Below are 22,273 nucleotides of genomic sequence, written 5' to 3' on the forward strand. Positions count from 1 at the left end.
GGCATTAAGTCGACAGATTGTCAGACATCTGATAGAATTGTCATCCCTTCAGCATATAGTTTGCTTTGCATTTGGCAGAAGAATCGACAAGATGAAATTAATAAGCTATAACATTTTCGCATTGTTCTTGATTTTTTTAGTTAGGTTGTTTTCATGATTTACGAAAAATTGAGTTATCGCTTTCATCCACAATTTCAATCACCTGTCTTGCGAATTAAAAAAACATCTATCTTGTGCATGAATAAAGCAATAGGGCAACCCCCCCCCCCCCCCGATTTAGATTTTATAGAATAGTTCAGAGAAGAAGCAAAATTTTTTCATCCGTTTATAACTTCCACTGTAATAAATCTGCAAGTTTTTTAATCCATTATGGTTTTACAATTCCTCAACTAAAATTTGGTTAATATGATTAAAGTACATGCAGTAAAAATATAGGCAAATATTGTCAAGACTCTTTTCTAATATAAGCACGCTAAGAGTTGCTTTGACGTAGACAAACAATGAAAGTCACTATAAATCAATACAGTAAGTAAATGTAAATTAGATTTATACAACTATAAAATATCTGCTTTTTTGCAATCTAATTGATAATCCATATTTATTTCATTCAGAAAATATTGCCGACTACAATTAGACGACAAAAAATAGATGTATATGATTTGGTAACTTTTTAACAATACTAAAAAAAAAAAAAAGCTTATCCTAGTATGTACTAAACTTGTTAAATAAATTAGTACTTAATTTTTTTAGATTATTGAGAGACAGTATTATAACCATGTAATCAGAATTTAATTTACTCTCCTCATTACAAAAACTGTAATTCCAAATACCCTTAAAATTTTGGATAAATGGATAAACGAGACTTTGACTTACGATGTCTCGATAAAGCAATGATTGAAAGGTTGTTCATAGAATATTCATATACAATAAATACATCGTAAGAAAAACTAATGTCTTACAACTGATATAAAACTCATTTTTTATTTACTATTCCATCTATTACATGCAATAGCTCTGGTTGGGAAAAATTACTTATCGATACGTAACTTAACGTAGCATAGATAAGTTGAAATTTAAGATCTAATTGTTTTTGAAGAAAATGTAATCGTTTTAGAGTCTAAATATACACATAAATAAGTACACTGGAAATCTAATTTTTAAGTAGTCCTTTTTTCACATGTGTATTTTTCTTATATGACTAAGCCATTTATAAAAGAATAAGCTTATTATATACATATATTTAGAAAATATTTTCTCCAACCATCTTAAAAACACATTGTATCTTTTCAGCATTCTATATTGTTAGTTTAGGAACAACAATAATTTTTTTTCGTACAACTGAGCTCATTTGCATCAGACTCTGGAACACATTTGAATTTCAGTTCGTTGATTACAAGTTAAAAAAAATTCTTTTAGGTAGATGATAACGTTAAAAGAAAATAATTAGCAAAAATATCGATTTTTTTTAAATTTAAATAATTCAAATTTCTGAAATTTTTCTTATAAAACAGTTAAAATTCAGTTTCTACATTCACTTTATAAAGCATTATAAAGCATCACAGTAATGTACATTTTATTCATATAATGTGAAAGAACACACAGATGCATTCTATGTAAAGAATGCTTCGGCAAACATACTATTATGCTTACGCTGAAAGACACACGAATGTGAAGTATACAGAATAAGAACAACAAAAATGGGAAGTGGCAATGAAGAAACTGCGGGAAATTATTTTATCACAATTTCCTCGGCTTGAAGACAGTGGAAGCTCTAATATCCTTCAGGGTACCAGTGTGAAATGTAAATGAATTTTTTCTTTCTTTCTGAATTGGGAGGGAATTATAAGAATAAATATACGATTCATTTTTTTCGTGTGTTGATAGATTTTGGACATTCATTTCTTTTCTATAACAATATTTTATAAAAGTTGTCATTTTCAAGACAATGAACATAACAAGAAAACCTTTTAGTTAATTAATAATTAGTTGCTTTCAATTCAATGGGAAATGAATTAATATGTGCTATTTTCAAGCTAAATGAGAGAAATTGTACATTCCTCCTCGTTGTAAAATTTCTGCCACTGCTTATGAGGCAGATCAATTGTTTCGAACAAATTCATCACGCCTTCTCATAAAAGGCATCAGATCCACATTCATATTTTCATTTAATATTCAATATAAGTCAAAACTGTTTCAAAACCATTTAGTACAACTTTATAAAACATTTTAACATAAATGGTTTTAAATGATTGTTCATCTATTTATTCTTATTATATTTTATAAACTGGCCTATTTCATCTCCATCACTTCATACTATTTATTAGCACTCATTAATTCGCAATATATTGAATCTTTATATTCCAGAATTATACAGTAGAGAATAAAAATAGTGACAAGAATAATGATATTTCATTTACTTAAAGATGATGTCGACTAAAATAAAGGGTCGGATAACTATGGAATGTCGAAATTACTGTAAGATTAAATGAAATGACATGAAACTTTTTATACTGAAAACTAGTTTGAGAAGTATATTTGTAGTAGATGATTAATGGGTGCAAAAACAGATTTTTTTATCACGTACAACACGTGAAGTATTTAGTAATGAATAAATGCTAAGCACATACACCTAGTCATTAAGTACAAAATACCTAATATACTGAAGACGAGTAATTACGATAATTTCATCATAAATTAACTCGTCCGTACAATAAACTTTTACGATATTTTTAAAAAGTAAATTGATTACTTTAGTCAATTATATAAGTAAAATATAACAAAAAAGGAATTATGCATACAAAAATATTAATAATAAATCAAGAAGCAAATTAATCTTTTTTATATTTATATATTAATAATAAAATGTTTAAAATACTGATAATGTCTGTAATTGTATTGATTTTAATCGATAAAAAGCGTCTTTTCCCAAGGAAGCAAAAGCAAATAAAAGATTTAAACATGTATAATACAAAAATTTCTATGCTTTCTCCAAATAACAATGACAGTTTAGAAACATCAATGGTATAAATAAAGTTTTAAATACATTTTTTATTAAAAGTTTCTATTTCAATACTATTAATAATATGTATAGTATACAATTTTCACATAATTTCCCAATATAATGAATTTGACACAAAGTATGAATGTATAAAAATAATATAATAAATCAAAATCCCTTATGAGACAATAATATATCTATGAAAACAAAAACAAAAAAATCTAGCATTTACTTTATAATGTACAGGAAATAATAATAATACCCCCCCCACCCAGTGAATATACGTTTTTTCGAAAAGGAGTAGATTTTGATTTTAGATATTCATTTCTAATGAACAAAAGATATATAAGGTGCATCATTAGATGGAGGAAAGCTTTATATTCCAGTTATTAATTTTTTATTAATTATTACTTTAAAGTTATTAATATTCTGCACACAGATAATCCCAATAAAAGCGATGCCGTTGTTTATGAAAAAATGGTGATGTTCTAGGGAAAGACTTTTTATATTCTGGAGAAAGCAAAAAATGAATCCACTGTTGCATTAGATTGTAAATTCACAAATAAAAGCTTCGTCATAAACAGATTTACAATTGAAACAAAAAATTTGTAGAAAATGACTGCATATGTAAAGGAAAACCATTATCGTCCTTGCACGTCATATAAAAATACTGAGTGTATCCAAACTGTTTCGAATGTAACCAGGGAAAACTTACAAAAACAGAGTAACAGATCAGAATTTTGTAACAATGATATGGTGCGTGTGTACAATCTATACTAGATACTCATTGAGATCTGCAAGATCGAATTAATATTGCATTCAATAACCAGGGACCAGCTACTTCACATGTAATAGGAAATGAACTTCCGATACGACTTAAGTTGATATTAAATGGAACACATGTTGAATGAATAAAATAAAACTTCGAACTTCCAGTGATATATCGAATGTCTTATCTATTGTCGCCCATTAGAAATAAATATTTTAAATATGCTCCTTATATTAGAATAATCTTGTATTTATTTTTATTGCAATTCCGAATAAATCGACATTACTTATTTTACAATAATGAAATTGTATTTTTGATTTAATGTACAATTAAAAACTTAATATATTAAAAACAAGATATATATATAAAGAAAAACTTACTTCTGGAATAAATCCTATGTTATCCAAATGATTTGTTAATTCTGGATCATGAAAAGCAATCAGATGTGAGAATTTTGCTAGATATTCTGTAAAATTGAATAACGTCAGTTTATAGAAGAAACAGAAGTAGAAAATATGGCGCTTATTTTTTTTCCAAGCAAAAATTATTGTGTAAGATAAATTGATTTTGCGTTACATTAAAAACCAATTGCTAAGAATTTTTTCAAATAACTTTTTTAACTTATCCTATGAACATCAAGACCTCATTAAAATTCTAACTTTCAGTAGAAACAGATTTATCATTTATTTATAACTAAATATAATTTATATAATTAATTAAAATAACATATTTTGAGTAATAAATAAGTTAATCGGAAATCTGAACATCTTTACTTTCGAAAAAATATTTATTTTTACGTCTTTCTTCTCTCTTTACAATACATTTCCACATATTCTTATCCAGTTTATAAAATAAATAATTTTCGATTCCTGAAATAATTATTATCAAATATTTTTAAAAACCAAAGATATAACGAATTTTTGCCTGTTTTCTTTCGGTCAAATGTACGCAGATATTTGAGTCATTTAAAAAACGAATACAGTTTTCAGAAATTTCACAGAAGTTTCAGTATAGTTACCATATACTGAATCTAACATCGCCTACATATAAATTGGCCAACTCAAGTCCAAAAAAGTATCTGACCTGTAGCAAAATTTTATGCCAGGGTTTGTATTAAAAAAAAAAAAAGAATCTGTTCAACTGACTACTATCAAAGGTTTATCACATTGATTCTGTTTAGCAGCAGAAGAATAAGGAAAATTTTGTTTCTTCGTTATCTGATATTCATGCAATACATCTATTATATTGTAATCACCACAAACTAAGCGAATATCATCAGTAAAAAGCCCATGTGTACTGCTCCCAAATGTTCTAAATGAATTCTGATCCTTTCTTAAGCTGAATTTGAAATGAAAAAAAAAATCTCCATTATTATCAGACGGCTATTCTTAATGAATGTGCTCTTGTTGATAATCAAGTCTGAAATTCATGGGCATATTAAGATTTCGAGTAGAATATTACAGTAGATGGTATTAATAGCAGAAAACTATTTGAACAAGGCACCATTTACTTAAAAAAGTAATTGGATAAAATAATTTTTTCTTTTACACGAATCAATGTAAAATAATCAGATTTTTTCCCTTTTAAGATTCGCCCTTGATACACAATGTAGGAATGGTTGATTATCTATATTTAGATAATTTTTTTAAAATTTAGATATTTATTTTTTATATCGATATTTAGATATTTATTTTAAAGTCAACGAAATCACAACAAATCCGACAATCATATGCAAAATTGCAATCTGAGATTTGTGCCTATAGTTCAAAAGTACAAAGATCAGTATTTCACACTTCAGTAATTCAAATGGTAACCAATCGATATTTTCAAAAGTTTTCAGTACAATCATAAGATTTTATCTACATCAAATTTCAATATATGAAATATCCCTTTATATTCAGAATTTAAACAAATCTGACGTATCTGTATGTAAAAAGAAGGATAATAATAACTATCCGCAACTGGCTAATATCAGCAAACCAGAACTTATAATTTTCACTCTTAAGTAAAACAATCTCTCTTATATTATGAAGGTTATGTATTAGAGATTGAATGATAAATATTTCAATTTTCAAAAATTACAGTTTTCTAAATACAATAACACAAATGCTATTTTTTTTAATTAGGAAATTTTTATTCACAATTATTGCTCAATGAATCAGTATTTGATTTTAGTAAGTGCATACTGAAATTTCGCAAAGTCCACTTTCTATTAAATTAAATATATTTTCAAATTCTAATAACTATAAAATCATATTTACCTTGTATAACAGCAGAATTATCTTTTAAAAAGAAATTGTGCAGGTATTTTGGTATAAATGCCGAAAGACAAGCATATGCTAAAGCTGAAAAAAAATATAAAAATTATTCGATTGAAAAAGTTAGCTTTGATAATATAAAATGAAAAACAGTTATTTCAAAAGTATACAGTTTCAAGTTTTCACACTGGAATTATTTACTAGCATTATAAACTGTAGATTTAAGCATAAAGTTCATGGTTCACTTGGTGAATAGGTCGAAAACATGCATTAACCTTTGAACGCCCTGTTTCAAATTTGATACAAGACTTTTAAATCGAATTGTACACTTGGTTTGTTTTTAATATTTGGCTGTATTTATGTTACCATTGCATAATTTTTTTTACAACAAAAGTTTAAAAAAATAGACGTAAGCTGTCAAAATAGTTAAATAATATGACATTTCGTTTTCCCGCCGTATTGAACAAGTGACATATTTTTAGAAAATGATTAGCAGAATATTTCTTTGACACATTTCATTGTTCAGAAAAATAAAAATACTTTCGTATCGAGTATCTTATTTTTACTATAATATAATTATTTTTAGCAAGGGTCTGTTTTGCTTGAAGAAAATATGATATGATACTTCGGGCTAAAACAGTGCTAAAATATGTATTGTGTTTCTTTTATGATTCCCGCTTTATCTAGCAACTGCAATGAATATATTGATATTTTAAAAATGTAATTTGAAAAATCAGACTTCAAGAATCAAGCGCTTCAAAAAAAAAAAAAAAAAAATGACGTATTTTCGAGCTTTTACAATTTTAAAATCGTATCAGAAATGCAGCTTGTTTTTGAATGCAAGTAGGGCAGCTATAGTCATTGTATACGGCAATATATTAAATCAATATTTTTTATGATAAAAGGCTGATGACTATTTCGTGTTGTGATAAGTGAAAACTTGATAATATAATAGACTCTTAGCAATTCCACATATACCAGATTAAAGGACTTCTGGGAAAATAAAAGCACGGATTATTGAACTTTATTTAAAAAAACGTATTTTAATAGCAAATCTTATGCCTATAACTCAAACACTATAAAATGCACATTTTAGAAAAATATTATATATAATAAATATTGCAAAACATATTTCAAAATCCTATTGATTACGACATGCCAATATTTTCGAAATTCTCAGGCATTAACTTAATTTCCTTTTAATTCAAGTATCTTAAAATGCTGAACTATAAGAGGGACAATATTGATGCAATGCCAAATTACTGAGAATCTATTCCTTAATAATAGAAAGTTAAAAATAAACATATGTTGATGCAAATATTCACCAAACTAAATTGAGAAGAGAACACTTCTACAAATATTTGCAAAACAGACAGGGGAGAAAATACCAAATGCCCGTTCTCCGTTCCCTAGTGTTTAAATCAATGCGATTACTGGATAGTTAGGTAAATAGCTAATGGAAGTAATAAGTAAAAGCTGCCACAGAACCCATCAAGCCCATATGCTGAATGACACTTTCTGGTACCCTTTATTTACCAACTAAATAATTGCAAAAATTATAGAAAATTGATCAGATACATGATTTTATGAACTATTGTCACATGAAAAAAAAAAAATTGTTCGAGTGAAACACTTAATGGAAACCGTTGAGTGAAACACTTAATGGAAACAGTTAAATTATATAGATAGGCAAGTAAAATTAAAAAAATACAAAATACAAGAGGAAGCAAAAGAATATCTTAAAAAAAAAGATAATATCCTGGGAATAATAAATTGTAATAAAACCTTAATATATGTGATGACATAGAAGAGCACACTAAAAAACTACAACAAACGAGCCGTTTATTTTGAAAGTGGGGCAAGTCCGTTTTTGAAAAAAATGGAGATAATGGCTGTTATAGATATAACTTGTTATGATCTTTTTATAAGTAAAAAATTTATAGTAAAAAAATATTTAGATTCTAGTATTTTGGAGATGGAAGTTTTAGCTCTCAACAGTATTGAAAATCTGTTTATTTTGAAAGTGGTGCAAGTCCATCTTAGATTGCCGTAATATATTCGGTCAAATATATTACGACAAAATTTAGCTCTGGTTGCTCTATGGTGAAGGAAATGTGGCCGTTTGACATCATGTCTGCAATCTTGAGTGTTTCTATTTATCTATTTTTGATATTGAAAATCGGTGGTTGTACAGTATTTTATAAATAATAAAAAGTATATCTTAATTTTGTGTGTCGATAATAATGTTTACTTCCATCACCGATTATTCAGTCCACTGACAACGAAATAAATATCATTGATCACAAATTTTTATTGTCAGGACATTCATTTCTACCGAACAATCGTGATTTTGGAGTGGAACTATCCAATAACTATTCAATCCAGAAACCAGTTCCTTGCATATTCCCCAGGGTTACTATAAAATAATACAAAATTGTCGAAAACAAAATAAATTTTTAGTACATGAAATTAAACATGGAAATTTATTTTCAACCCAACCTCTGGAAAAAGCGCTTTTAAAAAGAAAGAAAAGTACCGACGGAGAAACCGTGAATTGATTAACTATATGCTGGATCAGATTTACAAGGGATGCACCATACAAAATGTTCAACTAAACTTCGATAGAACGAGATTTTGAATTTAACATTATCGATTTGTCAACACAATGAGGAAGGTAAATAATTCTAAGTAATTTCAGAAATATAAAATTATCCCTTATGTAAGAAAAAAAGGAGATTTATTACATCTGAAAAATACAAGGATATGATGGATTTATTACCATATATACATCCCGTTCATCATGAATTTTTTAAAATGTTAAATCTTGAATAAAATTCAAATTGATTATACCTACGTATAAACTGAAATATATAATTTCATTGAAATTCTTAATAAAATTGAATAGTTTGTTGTTATGTTATATTTTCTACTAGAATATTCTTGGTTTTGATTCCCTTTTTATCAAATGAATAAATATTTATAAAAATTTGAATAGTATTTTGTTTTTATTCTTAAAAAAAGGCTGATGCAACTGAAATATTATTTCCCAATTAAATGAATGATTGCAATAATTCTTTAATTTTGTAAGTGAGGCAAGTTCATTTAGTTATAATGGAACTCAGCTCTGTAAACACTATTGGATTATAAACCTACATTATCTGGTACCACAAAATACTAAAAATATATCTATTAATACTTACCAATAATTTTAAATTTATTGAAACGCAAACCTTTAAATGTCTCGCAATAACAATAAATGGACTTGCCCCATTTTCAAAATAAACGGCTCAATTTTGAAAGTGAGGCAAGTCAATTTAGTTATGACAGAACTCTTATTTCTTTAGTCAGCACTGTAAACACTATTAGATTATAAACTTACATTATCTGGTTCCACAAAATACAAAAAAATATCTATTAATACCTACCAATATTTTTAAATTTATTTAAACGCAAACCTTTAAATATCTCGCAATAACAAAAAAATAGACTTGCCCCATTTTCAAAATAAACGGCTCAAATATGCATAAAATACTAAAAAGAAATCACACAAGAAAAATAATTTCGAATAAGATTTAACTAACACAAACCATATAAAACTGCATTAAATACTAAATATTATGATAAAATGTGCCACGGAACATAGTGCTGTATAGTTCTAATCATTAACATTATTATCATCATATCGCAGTTATATTGTAGGACTTCAGCTACTTGGTCTGTAGCAGAACATTTTGCTGATAATGCAGTACGACATGTGAATTTAAATAGCATCTGCTGCGATTTAATAAACATAAAATAAGACAGATAGTTAGTGTCATAGTGAAATTAAAAGATGCCTAGAGTATAATAAGCTCCAGTCGCCAATAGTAATTAGGCGAAGGTGAATGGCGTCCATTTATGACATTATTCCCACTCCTCACGAAATCTAACATTAAAACGCGGCATAAACGCAAATATTTTGAGTGGGCCTCTTAACCCTTAACTGGGGAGATGAAATTTTAGGACGTAACTGGGGAGGTGCGGTCTACGAGACCGCATTTTCTTTACACTCGAATTAAATTTTCTAATGAAAGTTTTAGACTGAAAATCAGCCAATACATTCTGCACACATTTTTCTTACTATATAAATATGTTTTAGAAATTTTTCAAAATATTTTATCATTGAAAAAACTAATTGCGTCTGAACATACATTTTCTTCTCAAATTACATGTTACAACAAATCATATTCTAGAAAAAATGTATTACTTTTTACTTTTTAACTTATATTCATTTTTCCAGCGTAAAAAGGTATATAGAAAAAAATATAATGGAAAATTCATCAATTATATATATATATAAAAAAAATGACAGTGGATAAAGTTGACCCTTTTTTCACCGGCAACATATCCACGCAGAAACTGGATATTCATAGCACGGTTTTCGAGGGTATTTTAAACATGCAAGTTAAGTATTAGGATAAAAATCAGCCTATAAATTTTGTACATATTTCTTTTGATGTATATCTGTATATTTTAGAAATTTTTCAAAATACATTATCATAAGAAAAATTTATTATATTTGAACATACATTTTCTTCTCAGAATACATATCACAACAATATTCATTCTAGAAAAAGCCTATTACTTTTTACTTCTTTAATCACATTTATATATAAAGGTATAAGAAAAAACACAATGAGAAATTGGATGGTTAGATGAAAAATAAAAACATAGACATTTTGTAAAACTGACCTTTCTTTTTTTTACCGGGATCATTTCTATGCAGAAACTTGAGAACATTCATAGCAGAGTTTGCGAGTACATTCTAAGCATACAGGTTTCTTGCAATATATGCATAAATATGTAGTTTTCCTCTTTTTCTTTGCTGAACATAAATTGCACGTTTTTCTAACCGCCAGCTTTGTTTCATCTAGGAAGGTCAAGTGCTCCTTTACCTCTGCATCACTTCCTAAAATGCGCTTTATTGTAAGGCGCAATTCCTGATTGATTCTTGGATTTCCCATTCTTCGCCTAATTTTCGGGATAACTAATTATCTTGCTAGTGTTTTTAAAAATTCCAATCTATTCAAAACCGAATTCACAAAAGAACTTTGGTACAAAATATATGAATTTACAGTACTCATATCCAAGAGTCTGTAAAAAATAGCCATAGGCCATCGCCTTGTTCGTCTGCTGCAAGAGTAAATGGAGCACTTTTCATCTAATGAACCGACTCCGCCTTTGGTTCGATTATAAAAAGATATAATTTCAGGTTTTTCAATTTCTGGGTCACTTTCTTTCGAATGATGCATGGATGACATAAGAGTTACAGATTTTCTTTTTTTAGGGACATAGGATATTATAGTAATATCTTTTGTGAATCCATATATTGAGGAATTCCCTTCCCGTGATTTATTTGGTAGGAAATCTGTGGGGATATCCCTTTTATTTTTATTGCACGTGCCAACATATGTCAATCCATCGTTTTTTAACTCGGAAATAAGCTCAACTGAAGTAAACCAGTTGTTAGCTGTTATGTTTCTATTGGATTTGAAGATAGGTTTACTCAATCTTAAAACTGCCTGAGCGGGTTTATTGTATTTTTTAAATTTTTCTTCTAGACCAATGCCATCCGAATCTTTGCCGCAATATAAATAAGCGTTATATACATAATTATTCCGAGCATCTGTTAAACACATAAGTTTAAGCCCATATTTAACTGGCTTCTTCGGCATATACATTTTATAACGTGATCTACCTCTGAAACCAATGAGCATTTCGTCTATGCAAACACAAGCACCTACAGTATAAGCTTTTTGGGAGTTCAAAATAAACGAAATGAGTGTGTCAGAAATCAGTGCTGCAGGATCAGTCCTTTTGCGAATGTCTCTATCTTGGGGATCATCAAATCTTAAACTTAGCAACAAAAATTTAAATCTCTTTATAGACATAACTGCTCGAAAAATGTCTCGTCCAGTTCCATCAGTAGCAAAGAAACACTCAATATCTTCATGGTTTAATTTGAAAATACATGTATATATAAGTAATCCGAAGAGAGCCTTTAATTCTTCCAAGTTCGTATTTGCTATTTCGCTTTTTGTTGGATCAGAAAAACTGAGTCTTGACTTTTCAATTTTGACATTTGTCCATTTCACAATATTCTGTAGCATTTCATCTGTAAAGAGAAGTTCCCAAATAGCTTTGGGAGTTGTTTTTTTCTCCTAATTTTCCATAAGAGCGCAGTCCTGGAAGTCGAATGATATTATGAGCAGGAGTTTTAACATTTCGTTTTGGTTCAACAGATGACCATTTAAAACGATTTTTTCCATAATAATAATTCACACATGAAGAATTTTCACTTTCCTTCTGATCTTCCTCTTCAAATTCGGATAATTCAGAATCAGACGAATGAGAACTTTCATCGAAAAAAATCTTCTGTACAGTTATCACCATCATCACTCAACTCACTTTCTGCTTCATTTAAAAGCCTCTGGAGCTCTGCTTCATAAAGCGGATCAGTAGGTTGAATGATTCTCCGAGGCCCAAGTTTCAGTGCCATCTGCTAAGCCTTGTTTATCACTGGGACACTAACAGGGAGATGCTGTCTGAGAGATGTCGCTAAAGAAATAACTGAATTATTTAAAAAACCATCTGCTGCAATCGGTTGAAAAAGCGCAGGTGTATTGATGGTCATGAGACAGGAAGCTACAGGGTCAATCCATTCAATTGAGCTAAAAATAGAATAGGGGTGAGTGAAAGCCCATCGCTAGCGGTTTCAGAGACCGCACGTCCCCAGTTAAGGGTTAAAACTGGCGCTCATGACATCTAAACGTCTCTTGGCCATTAGCCACTAAGTTGCGACCAATTAACAGTCCGAAGGATATTTTTTCTCAGAATAGAAATATAAATCTAGAATTTTGAGTCACTTATACTACTTTTTAGTGCTATGTGTATTTATTTTTTAGCTGTCATGCATCATATTATTCATCTGCAAATAGTAGTGTTACATTTGTTGTATCAAAATGTACAGCTTTTTAAAAATGGCTTTTTAGCTGAAGACATAATTCAAGTACATTTTATAAAATAGGTGTACTACTTTACTGCACTCAATCTTTCTTTGTATAGAAGTTCTTGACAACTTGCATACCTAAAGAGAAAATGCCATGAATAAGATTTAACAATGTTGAATTTATGCAGATATACCTAACTTACCTTCATCATTAAAATTTAAAGACAGAAAAGGCGCACATAAAGAATCCAAACCTTGCCAGTAAACATACTGTTGGTGACTGACAACCCACGCTTTTAAAATGCGTTTAAACTTTTGATGCCCAGCAGGAGATGACAATAATTCATCATACTGATGACAGCGTGGAATATCAACTTCAATCTATAACATTTGAGATAATTAACAAAAAAATTTACAAATTGTAAACACATAGTATTACAACTTGGAAAATAGTTTTCAATACATTATACCTGCCTATCCGTTGGAGTAGGAGTTTCTTTGTCAATGCTATCATACATTTCTTGAATATCACCCTAAAAGCAGAATTACAACCACATAAGTTTTTTTTTTTTAATTAGACTACAAGTTTGCAAACAAACAAACAAACAAACAAAAATTGATATGAATATAACAAAAATTCAATAACTGCTATTAAAGAATATGGTATATAATTTACTAATTCAAATTTTAATAACTCAATATTTTAATGTTTTGAACTGCTGAGTGTCCTGAATACTAAAAGAAATAGGGTATACCTCAATTTCAAGAAGAGCAGCCCATATCCAAGGCCTATATAAAGGTGGTATATCAAGTTTGCATTCTTGGAAAATTTGATTTCTTTTATAAGGATAAGCTTCAAGAAGTCTTTTGAATAAGACAATGCGATGTAACTGAAAAATAATTAAAATAATAATTTTATTAAAAAATAATAATTTTATAAAAAAATTACATTTATTTAGCTTTTGACTTATTGCCAATAACAGCATTACTTGTAAGTATTATAACTACCAATATAAAGTCATCCTCAAATGCATTTTTAATGGCTTATGGATAAAGTTGTCTTAACAAATAATTAATAATTTTAAAAAATTGCTGATGGAATATTCATATTTACCATAATGAAAAAAATCAGTGCTTACTGTACAAAAAAAAAATTATTTATAAGAACATTCAAGTAGCTTTCATAAAAAAAAATCCATAATAATAATAAATAAATCCATATATTTGAAAAAAATGAAGATAGAAACAGTCACATACAGAAATTTTTATCAAGAAAAATTTTATCTACAAAATGCTTTAGTACTAATACTTAAATCTTTAGTAAAAAGTAATACATTTATTTTAAATATTTATTGCTTCAGCAAAAAACACTAATAACTATAATAGAATTACTATACTTGAATGAATAATTCAAATTTGATTTTGAAAAGCTTTATTGACATTTGATTTGATTGACATTTCATATAGCGTCCATTTAATTAACATAAGTTTCACTCAATTAGCTTAAAATATCTCAACAGTCAAGTTTAATAATAAGTTAATAATTATTTTCACTTGCCTCAGCTATTATTTTATTTAGTTACGAGATTTAAATATTATTGAGATCTGCCTCCAATGTCAGCAAAATACATTTTCTTTCAGATTATGTTCATTTTTTTTTTTTTTTTTTTTTTACTATTTCTTGTCGTTTCTTAGGTCATCCTTACTGCCGCATATCCGAAATTGTTATTTATCACAAATAATTATTACACTTGATTTAGTAATTAATTGCTTAACTACTTTTAATTAATTAATAAGTTAATCAACTTTGTTATTTCGAAGGTAAATTAAAGAAAATGCCCCTCTGTCGGAAAATTTCTACCATCACCTTCTCATCAAAATGAATTCATATAAATGGTGTCACTCCAAAGTTTGATCATAAAATCATTGTTAACGATTATCTAGGTATTTTAAGTATATCCACTCCTCACATTTCACAAATTGTCGGAAAAATGAAGACTGTAAATTTTTCAAAAGAATTGTGCGGATTTCCACTCCACGAGTTGCCTGTTGAGGAATCACTTTACCTGGGACATTTGTAGACGTATTCTTTATACGTATTTTGTAGCTTATATAATGTTCAATATATACAGGGTGCTTAGTGAGAAATTTCTGCAAAAATTAAGTACTTTTAAGCCTTTTTTAAGCACCTTAGCTAAAAGATTACATGTACACGAATATAAACCTGTGTATTTTCTAAATATTGGATACTTTTTTTCATAATATGGATAGTTTTTATTGAAAATTAAAAAAAAAAATTAAATGTGTATTCTTTAAATTCTAATATTTATTTCTGTATTTGCACAAGCTTTTTGTTGCAAAACAAATTCTGTGTTTTTGGTTTTGACAAAATTACAAAAGGATCATTAAAATGAAGAAACGATCAATATCAAAAAATTAAGTCAACTTTTATAAGATTAACAATAAAGGCCTATGATGTTTTTCAATATTTCTTAAAATATATTACCTATTTTTTTAGATGGATACTTCATTTCTGAAAATGTCAACATTGATGTAGAAGCATAACATGACCTAACAACACAATAACATGTCCTAAATGAATTTTTTAAAACGTTTTAAAATAGAAATGAGCATCAACGTTCAGAAATGGCCAGAATATTAAAAAGAAATTGCCTTATCGCTTCTTACTTCTGAAGTTTATTAAGGGGATTTTTTTAACGTTTCACATTCTAAACACTTAATAAAAATTTGCTTTTTAATATATATAATTCTTACTTTAGCTATAAAAAATTGCAGAAAAATGTGATTATACATTATGCAAAGAAATGAAAATGCGTTAACAATTTCTAGTTTCCATAAATAATGGAACAAATTCGTGAATTGAAAAAAAGAGCAGTTATGTAGTTAGAAGCAAAATAAAAATAAATAATGCTAATTGAAGCATTTTCTAAAATATTTTTTAAACTAGCACGATACAATATCAGAAACTAGCGTGATACCTAAATTTAAAAACTTATCAAAGAAACGAGAATTATGAAGAATTTAATTTAATGAGCTGCTTTAAAAACTTTTCAGTTTATGTTAAAGCAAAGAAAGCCTTTTTTTTCTTTTCTTTCATCACGACTTAGCATTGGTAAAATAACATGACTCAACGATTTGAAGAAGCAATGATATTGTTTTGAATTTCATTGTAATAAAAATGATTGTAATAAATTAGCAAAATCAATTGATCGACAAAACAAGAGATGCAAAATCAAATTTTCAAAAGTTGCTAAATATTAAAGGGAAAAACTGCATTCATTAAAAAAAAATTGGTATAGCGAAAAGCTACTTTTTTTTTTTTTTTAACCTTTAAAACGGTATAAAAATAATTTTTACGCGATGATGCTTTGATGCTACGGCAAGTTATGTTTTGATGTTACGGCAACAAGTTAAAAATTTTATTTTTAAATTTCTAACGAAAATTTTGAAAAATCCTTTCTCAGAAGGCCTTTAATACCCAACTTTCCTAATTTCATACTCATAACTTCAATGGTTTATGCTCGTGCAAAATTTCAAACAACAAAAGTTTAGATAAACTTTTATATGTAAAAAGAGATTTCATTGGAGAAAAAAAATTCTTTAAGAGCTATAAAAAGAAGGAAAAGGAAAAATGTTTATAAAATATAATCTAAAACCCTAAAGAATAAAACTTTTAAAATTTTTTATTTCTTTAAAAATTTTAAGCGTTTTATTTCTGTTTTGTTTCTCATTTCTGTTTTCCTAACAAAACTAAACAGGTCCGATAAATAATAATTTTTAAATGTAACGGGTCATTTAAAAATATACTGTGAAAGAAATCACGATAACTGAAAACTTACTGCTTCAGGTTAAAAATCTCATCATACTAGATTTTACGCGATCAACCAACATAAATTACATGAAGCAATTACAATTCAGTATAGTACATTAAAATGCCTCTAATAAGTCATTCAAGGGTCATTCATGCCTCTAATAAGTCACTCCAAAACAATATATTAATAAGAATGGTGGTCGAATGTATAACGTACTAAAGAGGCTTCAATGCAAATGTTTTTACAGCAATTTCTACCATGTTCGATACATCCATTGGCGCATCAATTCATCCTGCTATATTCTTAATTTTCGTTGATAGGACCAATCTGCGGATTGATCCTTAACAACACATAAAAGGTTAAGCATAACTTAAATAAATTCTTCAACATCACAGCCACTAAAGATTTTTTTAATGCTGAAAAATTACAAGAAACGAACGCTTTTTCATATCCGCAACAAGTATGGCAGAGTAAGCATTTCGCATTGTCCCTTTTGTATAAATTTTCCACTATGTCAATAAACTGCAATACACATTAAAGAAGAAAAAAGAAGTGGGGGGAAAAAAAGACTCATTTAGTATTATTGTAATATGTTTTGTGATACCTGGATCTATTTCACCCTGGATTCCTTGTCCGAATTTTACTCTTTCCTTGGTTTTCCTCAGACATCTGATAAACAAGCCTTTATGACTATGCTTTCGAATTATCGTATTCAACGTGTGGGGGGAAATGCTGTTTTTGCTATTTTTGGGATAATTAAACACTTTTTAAGGAGCCCATTTCAAAAGTAAGCTTGAAATTGCTTAAAACTGGTTTTCAAATTTAAGCACTTTTCATGAAGCTACGCACCCTGAATAATGAAGTGATCAAGGTTTTCTGCAAGATTTTGAAAGCTATTGGTTCGTTTCTCTTGGATTTTTTTCTTTCAACTTCTTAAAATTCTCAGCTTCTATAAGCTACCACTTCTGGGTGTGATTTCAATTCTTCTTCCTTAAAGTGTTTGAACCAGTTTTGAGCTGTCTGGAAAAAAATATTATCATACCACTCCACTACAGGAATTTTCCGAATAGATTAATTGGCTTTAAGGCTTAATTTGAACTAATAGTTCAAGATGGCTAAAATCTCTAAGCGTGTATCTCCTTTCATCCGATTTGAAAATGAAACAAAAACTGGACGAATATAAATTAAAGAACATATAACATTATATGTTTAAAATGTTATATGTTTTATATAACATTTTAAATTTAATAACAATGCTGTACAAGTTTTAGATAAAAGTTTTGATGTGTAAGCAATAAAAAAGTACTTTTTGACACACCTTAGTATAAAAGATGTTAAAAAATAATTACCAACCAATTACTGAAATGTATAACTGAAGGAATATTTAACTTGCTTCCAACACTTTCTTAGTTGTTACTATTTACCTGATATTCAACATCTTTCTCTTTTATAACAATGGGAAGTTTGGCTGTATCTTTAAGTGCCATGAAGAAAGTTGAAGGTGCAATGCCATTCAACCTACAATAAATGAAATTACATCAAGAGGAGACCAAATTTCTGCAAATACATTTATCAAGAGCTAAATTTTTATACAATTCTATATTTTTACTGCAAAAAATATAACAAATATCTTTAGCGATATACCCAGTATTACAAAAGATGACTTTAAAACTAATGGACTAACAATTTTACAAATGCGGCAGATAGGATAAAACTTAAAGGAATAACTTATAAATAACTGAAATTTGCACAGAAATTATAATTTAATGAATACATAATTTACTAATTTACAGATCATTCATACATACAAAAGAGTATATGTAAAGTTTACTTACGAATATTCTATCAGTGGATAGTAGATATCACAGTCCACTTCTCTTAATCTCTGGGGGGAAAATGTGATATATATTTGACAGTGTTTTAATAAATTTTTGTAATAATTTGTAAAGAAGATATAAAAAAAAAACTCAATGAAAACAATTGTTTTAAACTCACATGCCTCAGTGGTTCAAGAGGTAACACAGACACAGAATCATCTAATAAAAAGGCTTGATCTTTCTCATGACCAAATTCTTCTCCTTCACCAGTTATTATTCTACATGTATGAATATATAAGTATCAGATTCAGTTTAATATGATTTCAACAATACATATGGAAATTTATCAGCACATGTTAAATCAGAAATTTTAAATCAAAATAAATAATAAAAAGCAAGAGCCTAGTATCTGTAAAAATAATCACATTTCAAATTTCTACTTAGTAATACCAAATTAAAAAAAAAATAATAAGTTTTTCAAGTGAATTTTAGTAAAACCTTTTTATTTCATGTATTTTCTATAAGAAAAGATTGTACTATCTTTTATATATAATTGCTGTAATCAACAAATAGAAATTATGAAAAATTACTTCTAAAAAGATGAAAATGTTGCTCTTATAACTGGGAATCAATCAGACTTAAATGACTATTAATGCAATTGATGTAAATAAAAATGACAATTTCTATATTCAAACAGAATATTCAACAAATATTCAAACAGAATTTAACCAAATATATTTTATACATAAATTTCAAATATAGTCACTAAATAGTTAACAATTCAGTTCAATATAACACAGCAGATGATATCTAATCATATATAGACTGAAAATATCTTTCCTTGATTTAAAAAGATTTGTTACATGAAAAAGTGATTAATCAAAGATATTTAAAAAATGGAATTTTCCCTAAATTTAACTGAGCTAGAATTTATTTTATGCACATGTATATTAAAAAGCATGTGAAAGGAAAACGTGCACAATATAGAAGCTTGAATTCAAGGGATAGGAAAATAATCTTAACACAGTCAAACTGAAATTAAATATTGCAGAAGATTCAGTTATTCTCCATACAGTCCTAATATTTACTTATCAGCTATACAAACCTTTATCCAACAGCAATTTTCAAAATAATTTTTTTTTTTTTAGAAAAATGCATTGAATCATCTAATTCTTTCAATAATTCTTGTGGAAAATATTTATGAACATCAGCAGTTGAATTCAAAGAGTCTTTATTATCAACAAAGATTACTTAAGCTTACTATGTTTTACAAATAATAATTTTATTTTAAAAACTTAATGACATGAAATATTTAAAAACCAAACGACTGACAAATAAAAATGTGCAAGAACACATGCAGGAGACTTGTAAATAGCCTCCAATGACCTCAGGCCGCCCTTGTTTCTAGATGCTTTATTAAATAAATTATTCCAAAAAGTAAATAAAAATTAGGTTAAATAAAGTAGAAAATACAATATAATTTTTCTCTTGAAACTATAATTTATTTTTTGTTTTTTAAAGTATATGAAAAGGAAACACGGAAGGCTTTTTATAATGATCACAAATTCTAGACATTAGTTATTTAGCTATTAGCCAAACATGAAGAGGAGTCTAACAAATAACACCGTACCTCAAGAGTCGTTTGCAATTACATGGTCACTGATGACAATTAATACGGAAATGAAATTACCCGAGAGCCAGATATCTTCACAATGTAATGGATTCCTACGTCTGAAATCCGCACCAATAATTCTTCTAAAATAGGAGGAACGATCGAAATATTCTCTCTGAGAACCTATCAAATTTTACTTTAAGAAAATTGAACGGAGTATTTACTTAGAAACTGTCACTACAGGTGGTTTAGCTTTGATAAGTTCTTGTCTTCGCAGCTCAGCTTCCAAATCACCACCAGCCAATTGCCACAGATAATATAGTTCTTGAAGCGGCCTTTTTGACAAATGATCATCTAAATGAAGATTTAAAAATATTTTCTATTTCAGCATTGAAACAAAAATAATATCTTTAATAAATGCAATTAAAAGAACTGGACTTTGAAAAGCGAATTGTAAAAATCAAATATAAATTAATTTTATACATATAATAACAATAATTAAATTATAGCCATCATTTAATTTTTGCTTAATGTTAAGGGGGAAAATATGATTTTTGACATTCGCGCAACAGTTACTCATAAGAGAACCATTTGCATATGCAAATAAATATTACTTGTTCTATTAAAAAAAGTTAAGTTATAAATACATATTTGTCAATAATTTTTATTATCATTTTCTTCCTCGAATTACCTACATATTCATTGTAATTTTGATTGAATTAAAAAAAAATTTCAAACTATTTTACAAAAGTAGCAGACTTACTTGAAAAAGCCTTTAAGTTTTTACAAGAACAGAAAGAAACTTAAAAAACATAAACATTTACCTAATACTGGATCAAACTTAGCACCATTGCATTCATTGCATCTTAGCTGCGTGGACAAGAACAACAAAGGTACAGTGTCAGCTCGTGATTTGTTAATCAATTCATGTTCTTCAAAAAATGAATGTAGCAACAACTGATGAGCTTCTGGCCTAAAATTAGTACACCAAAATTAATCATGAAAAATATCTAATGCAATTTCTAAGGCACATGATAATTTTATTTAAAAAATACTTATTTCACATTTATCAGTCTTACCATTGTCCTTCATTTCATTTTGCTATTAAAGAAGTAATAATAATAAAAAAAATTCAATAAAATAAAAAAAAACTTTGAAAGAGATATTTAAAATGAACTACATGATCTTTTAAAAGCTTAAGAATATTTATAGCGAAAAGGATCATTGCGAAGTAATATTTTACACAGAAGAAACAACTCTCTTATTTTCAGGTTTTAATAAGCAGCCACAAGAAATACCACTTGCTATATGTTAGTGAATATACACATATCATGCGCAATTAATTTCGTTACAAGATACCTTTCTAAATTATCAATTCATTCTAGGTCTCAATTCGTTCATCTATCGATCAATCTGTATTAATTCATAAAATCTAATTACTCTCAACCAGTTAGTTGTTGTTTAGAAACACACATTGTAGCATACCTGCAGTTTGGCAAGGGATTCAAACATTCTTCTATAAATTTCTGCAAACTGGCTGGACAGTTCTAAGATTAGAAAAGGGGAGAAAAAAGTCAAAGTTAAGGCCAAATTTTCACTTTTAACTTCAATGAAACTATTTCATAAATATTTCATTGAAAGAAAGTAAAATATGAGAAAGTAAAAATTTTGAAAACATACTTCATATTTTATTGAAGAGTCATGGGATTTCACAAGACAAGAGACAACTTCTTGACCATTCTCTGCAATTGTAGATATAAATCAATATTTATAAACTAATAATTTGTTTGCGATTCTTAGGTATAAAAATTAAAGAACAATAAAAAAAAAGCAATCATGAGTTCTATTTCATATTAAAAGTAATATTGGCATTCTAATGCAGTTTGTATAAAGAACGCAAATCATCAAAGGAGATGGTTAAACAAAGTTGCACATAATAGTTTTATTTACTTTGAAATTTTTGCAAAGAATGAAATAATTCAAATTAATAATTGATTT

At 27.9% G+C, this 22,273-nt stretch overlaps 1 protein-coding gene across 2 annotated transcripts in view; it reads right to left on the reverse strand.

Annotated features, from left to right (window-relative positions):
• LOC129958154 (TBC domain-containing protein kinase-like protein) overlaps positions 1 to 22,273 on the reverse strand; it is a 71,371-nt gene that overhangs the window by 22,790 nt on the left and 26,308 nt on the right. For both annotated transcript variants that reach the window (XM_056070386.1, XM_056070387.1), the window contains 12 exons: positions 21,956 to 22,017; positions 21,761 to 21,822; positions 21,100 to 21,248; positions 20,500 to 20,629; positions 18,842 to 18,941; positions 18,682 to 18,731; positions 18,271 to 18,364; positions 13,769 to 13,903; positions 13,484 to 13,546; positions 13,217 to 13,394; positions 6,029 to 6,112; positions 4,148 to 4,233 (listed from right to left, as the gene is read on the reverse strand). In XM_056070386.1, coding sequence (XP_055926361.1) covers positions 4,148 to 4,233; positions 6,029 to 6,112; positions 13,217 to 13,394; positions 13,484 to 13,546; positions 13,769 to 13,903; positions 18,271 to 18,364; positions 18,682 to 18,731; positions 18,842 to 18,941; positions 20,500 to 20,629; positions 21,100 to 21,248; positions 21,761 to 21,822; positions 21,956 to 22,017 — 1,193 coding nt within the window. The remainder of the gene's footprint in view (positions 1 to 4,147; positions 4,234 to 6,028; positions 6,113 to 13,216; positions 13,395 to 13,483; positions 13,547 to 13,768; positions 13,904 to 18,270; positions 18,365 to 18,681; positions 18,732 to 18,841; positions 18,942 to 20,499; positions 20,630 to 21,099; positions 21,249 to 21,760; positions 21,823 to 21,955; positions 22,018 to 22,273) is intronic.

Source organism: Argiope bruennichi, chromosome X1 (assembly GCF_947563725.1).
Source record: "Argiope bruennichi chromosome X1, qqArgBrue1.1, whole genome shotgun sequence".
In the NCBI taxonomy this organism is placed as follows: Eukaryota; Metazoa; Arthropoda; class Arachnida; order Araneae; family Araneidae; genus Argiope; species Argiope bruennichi.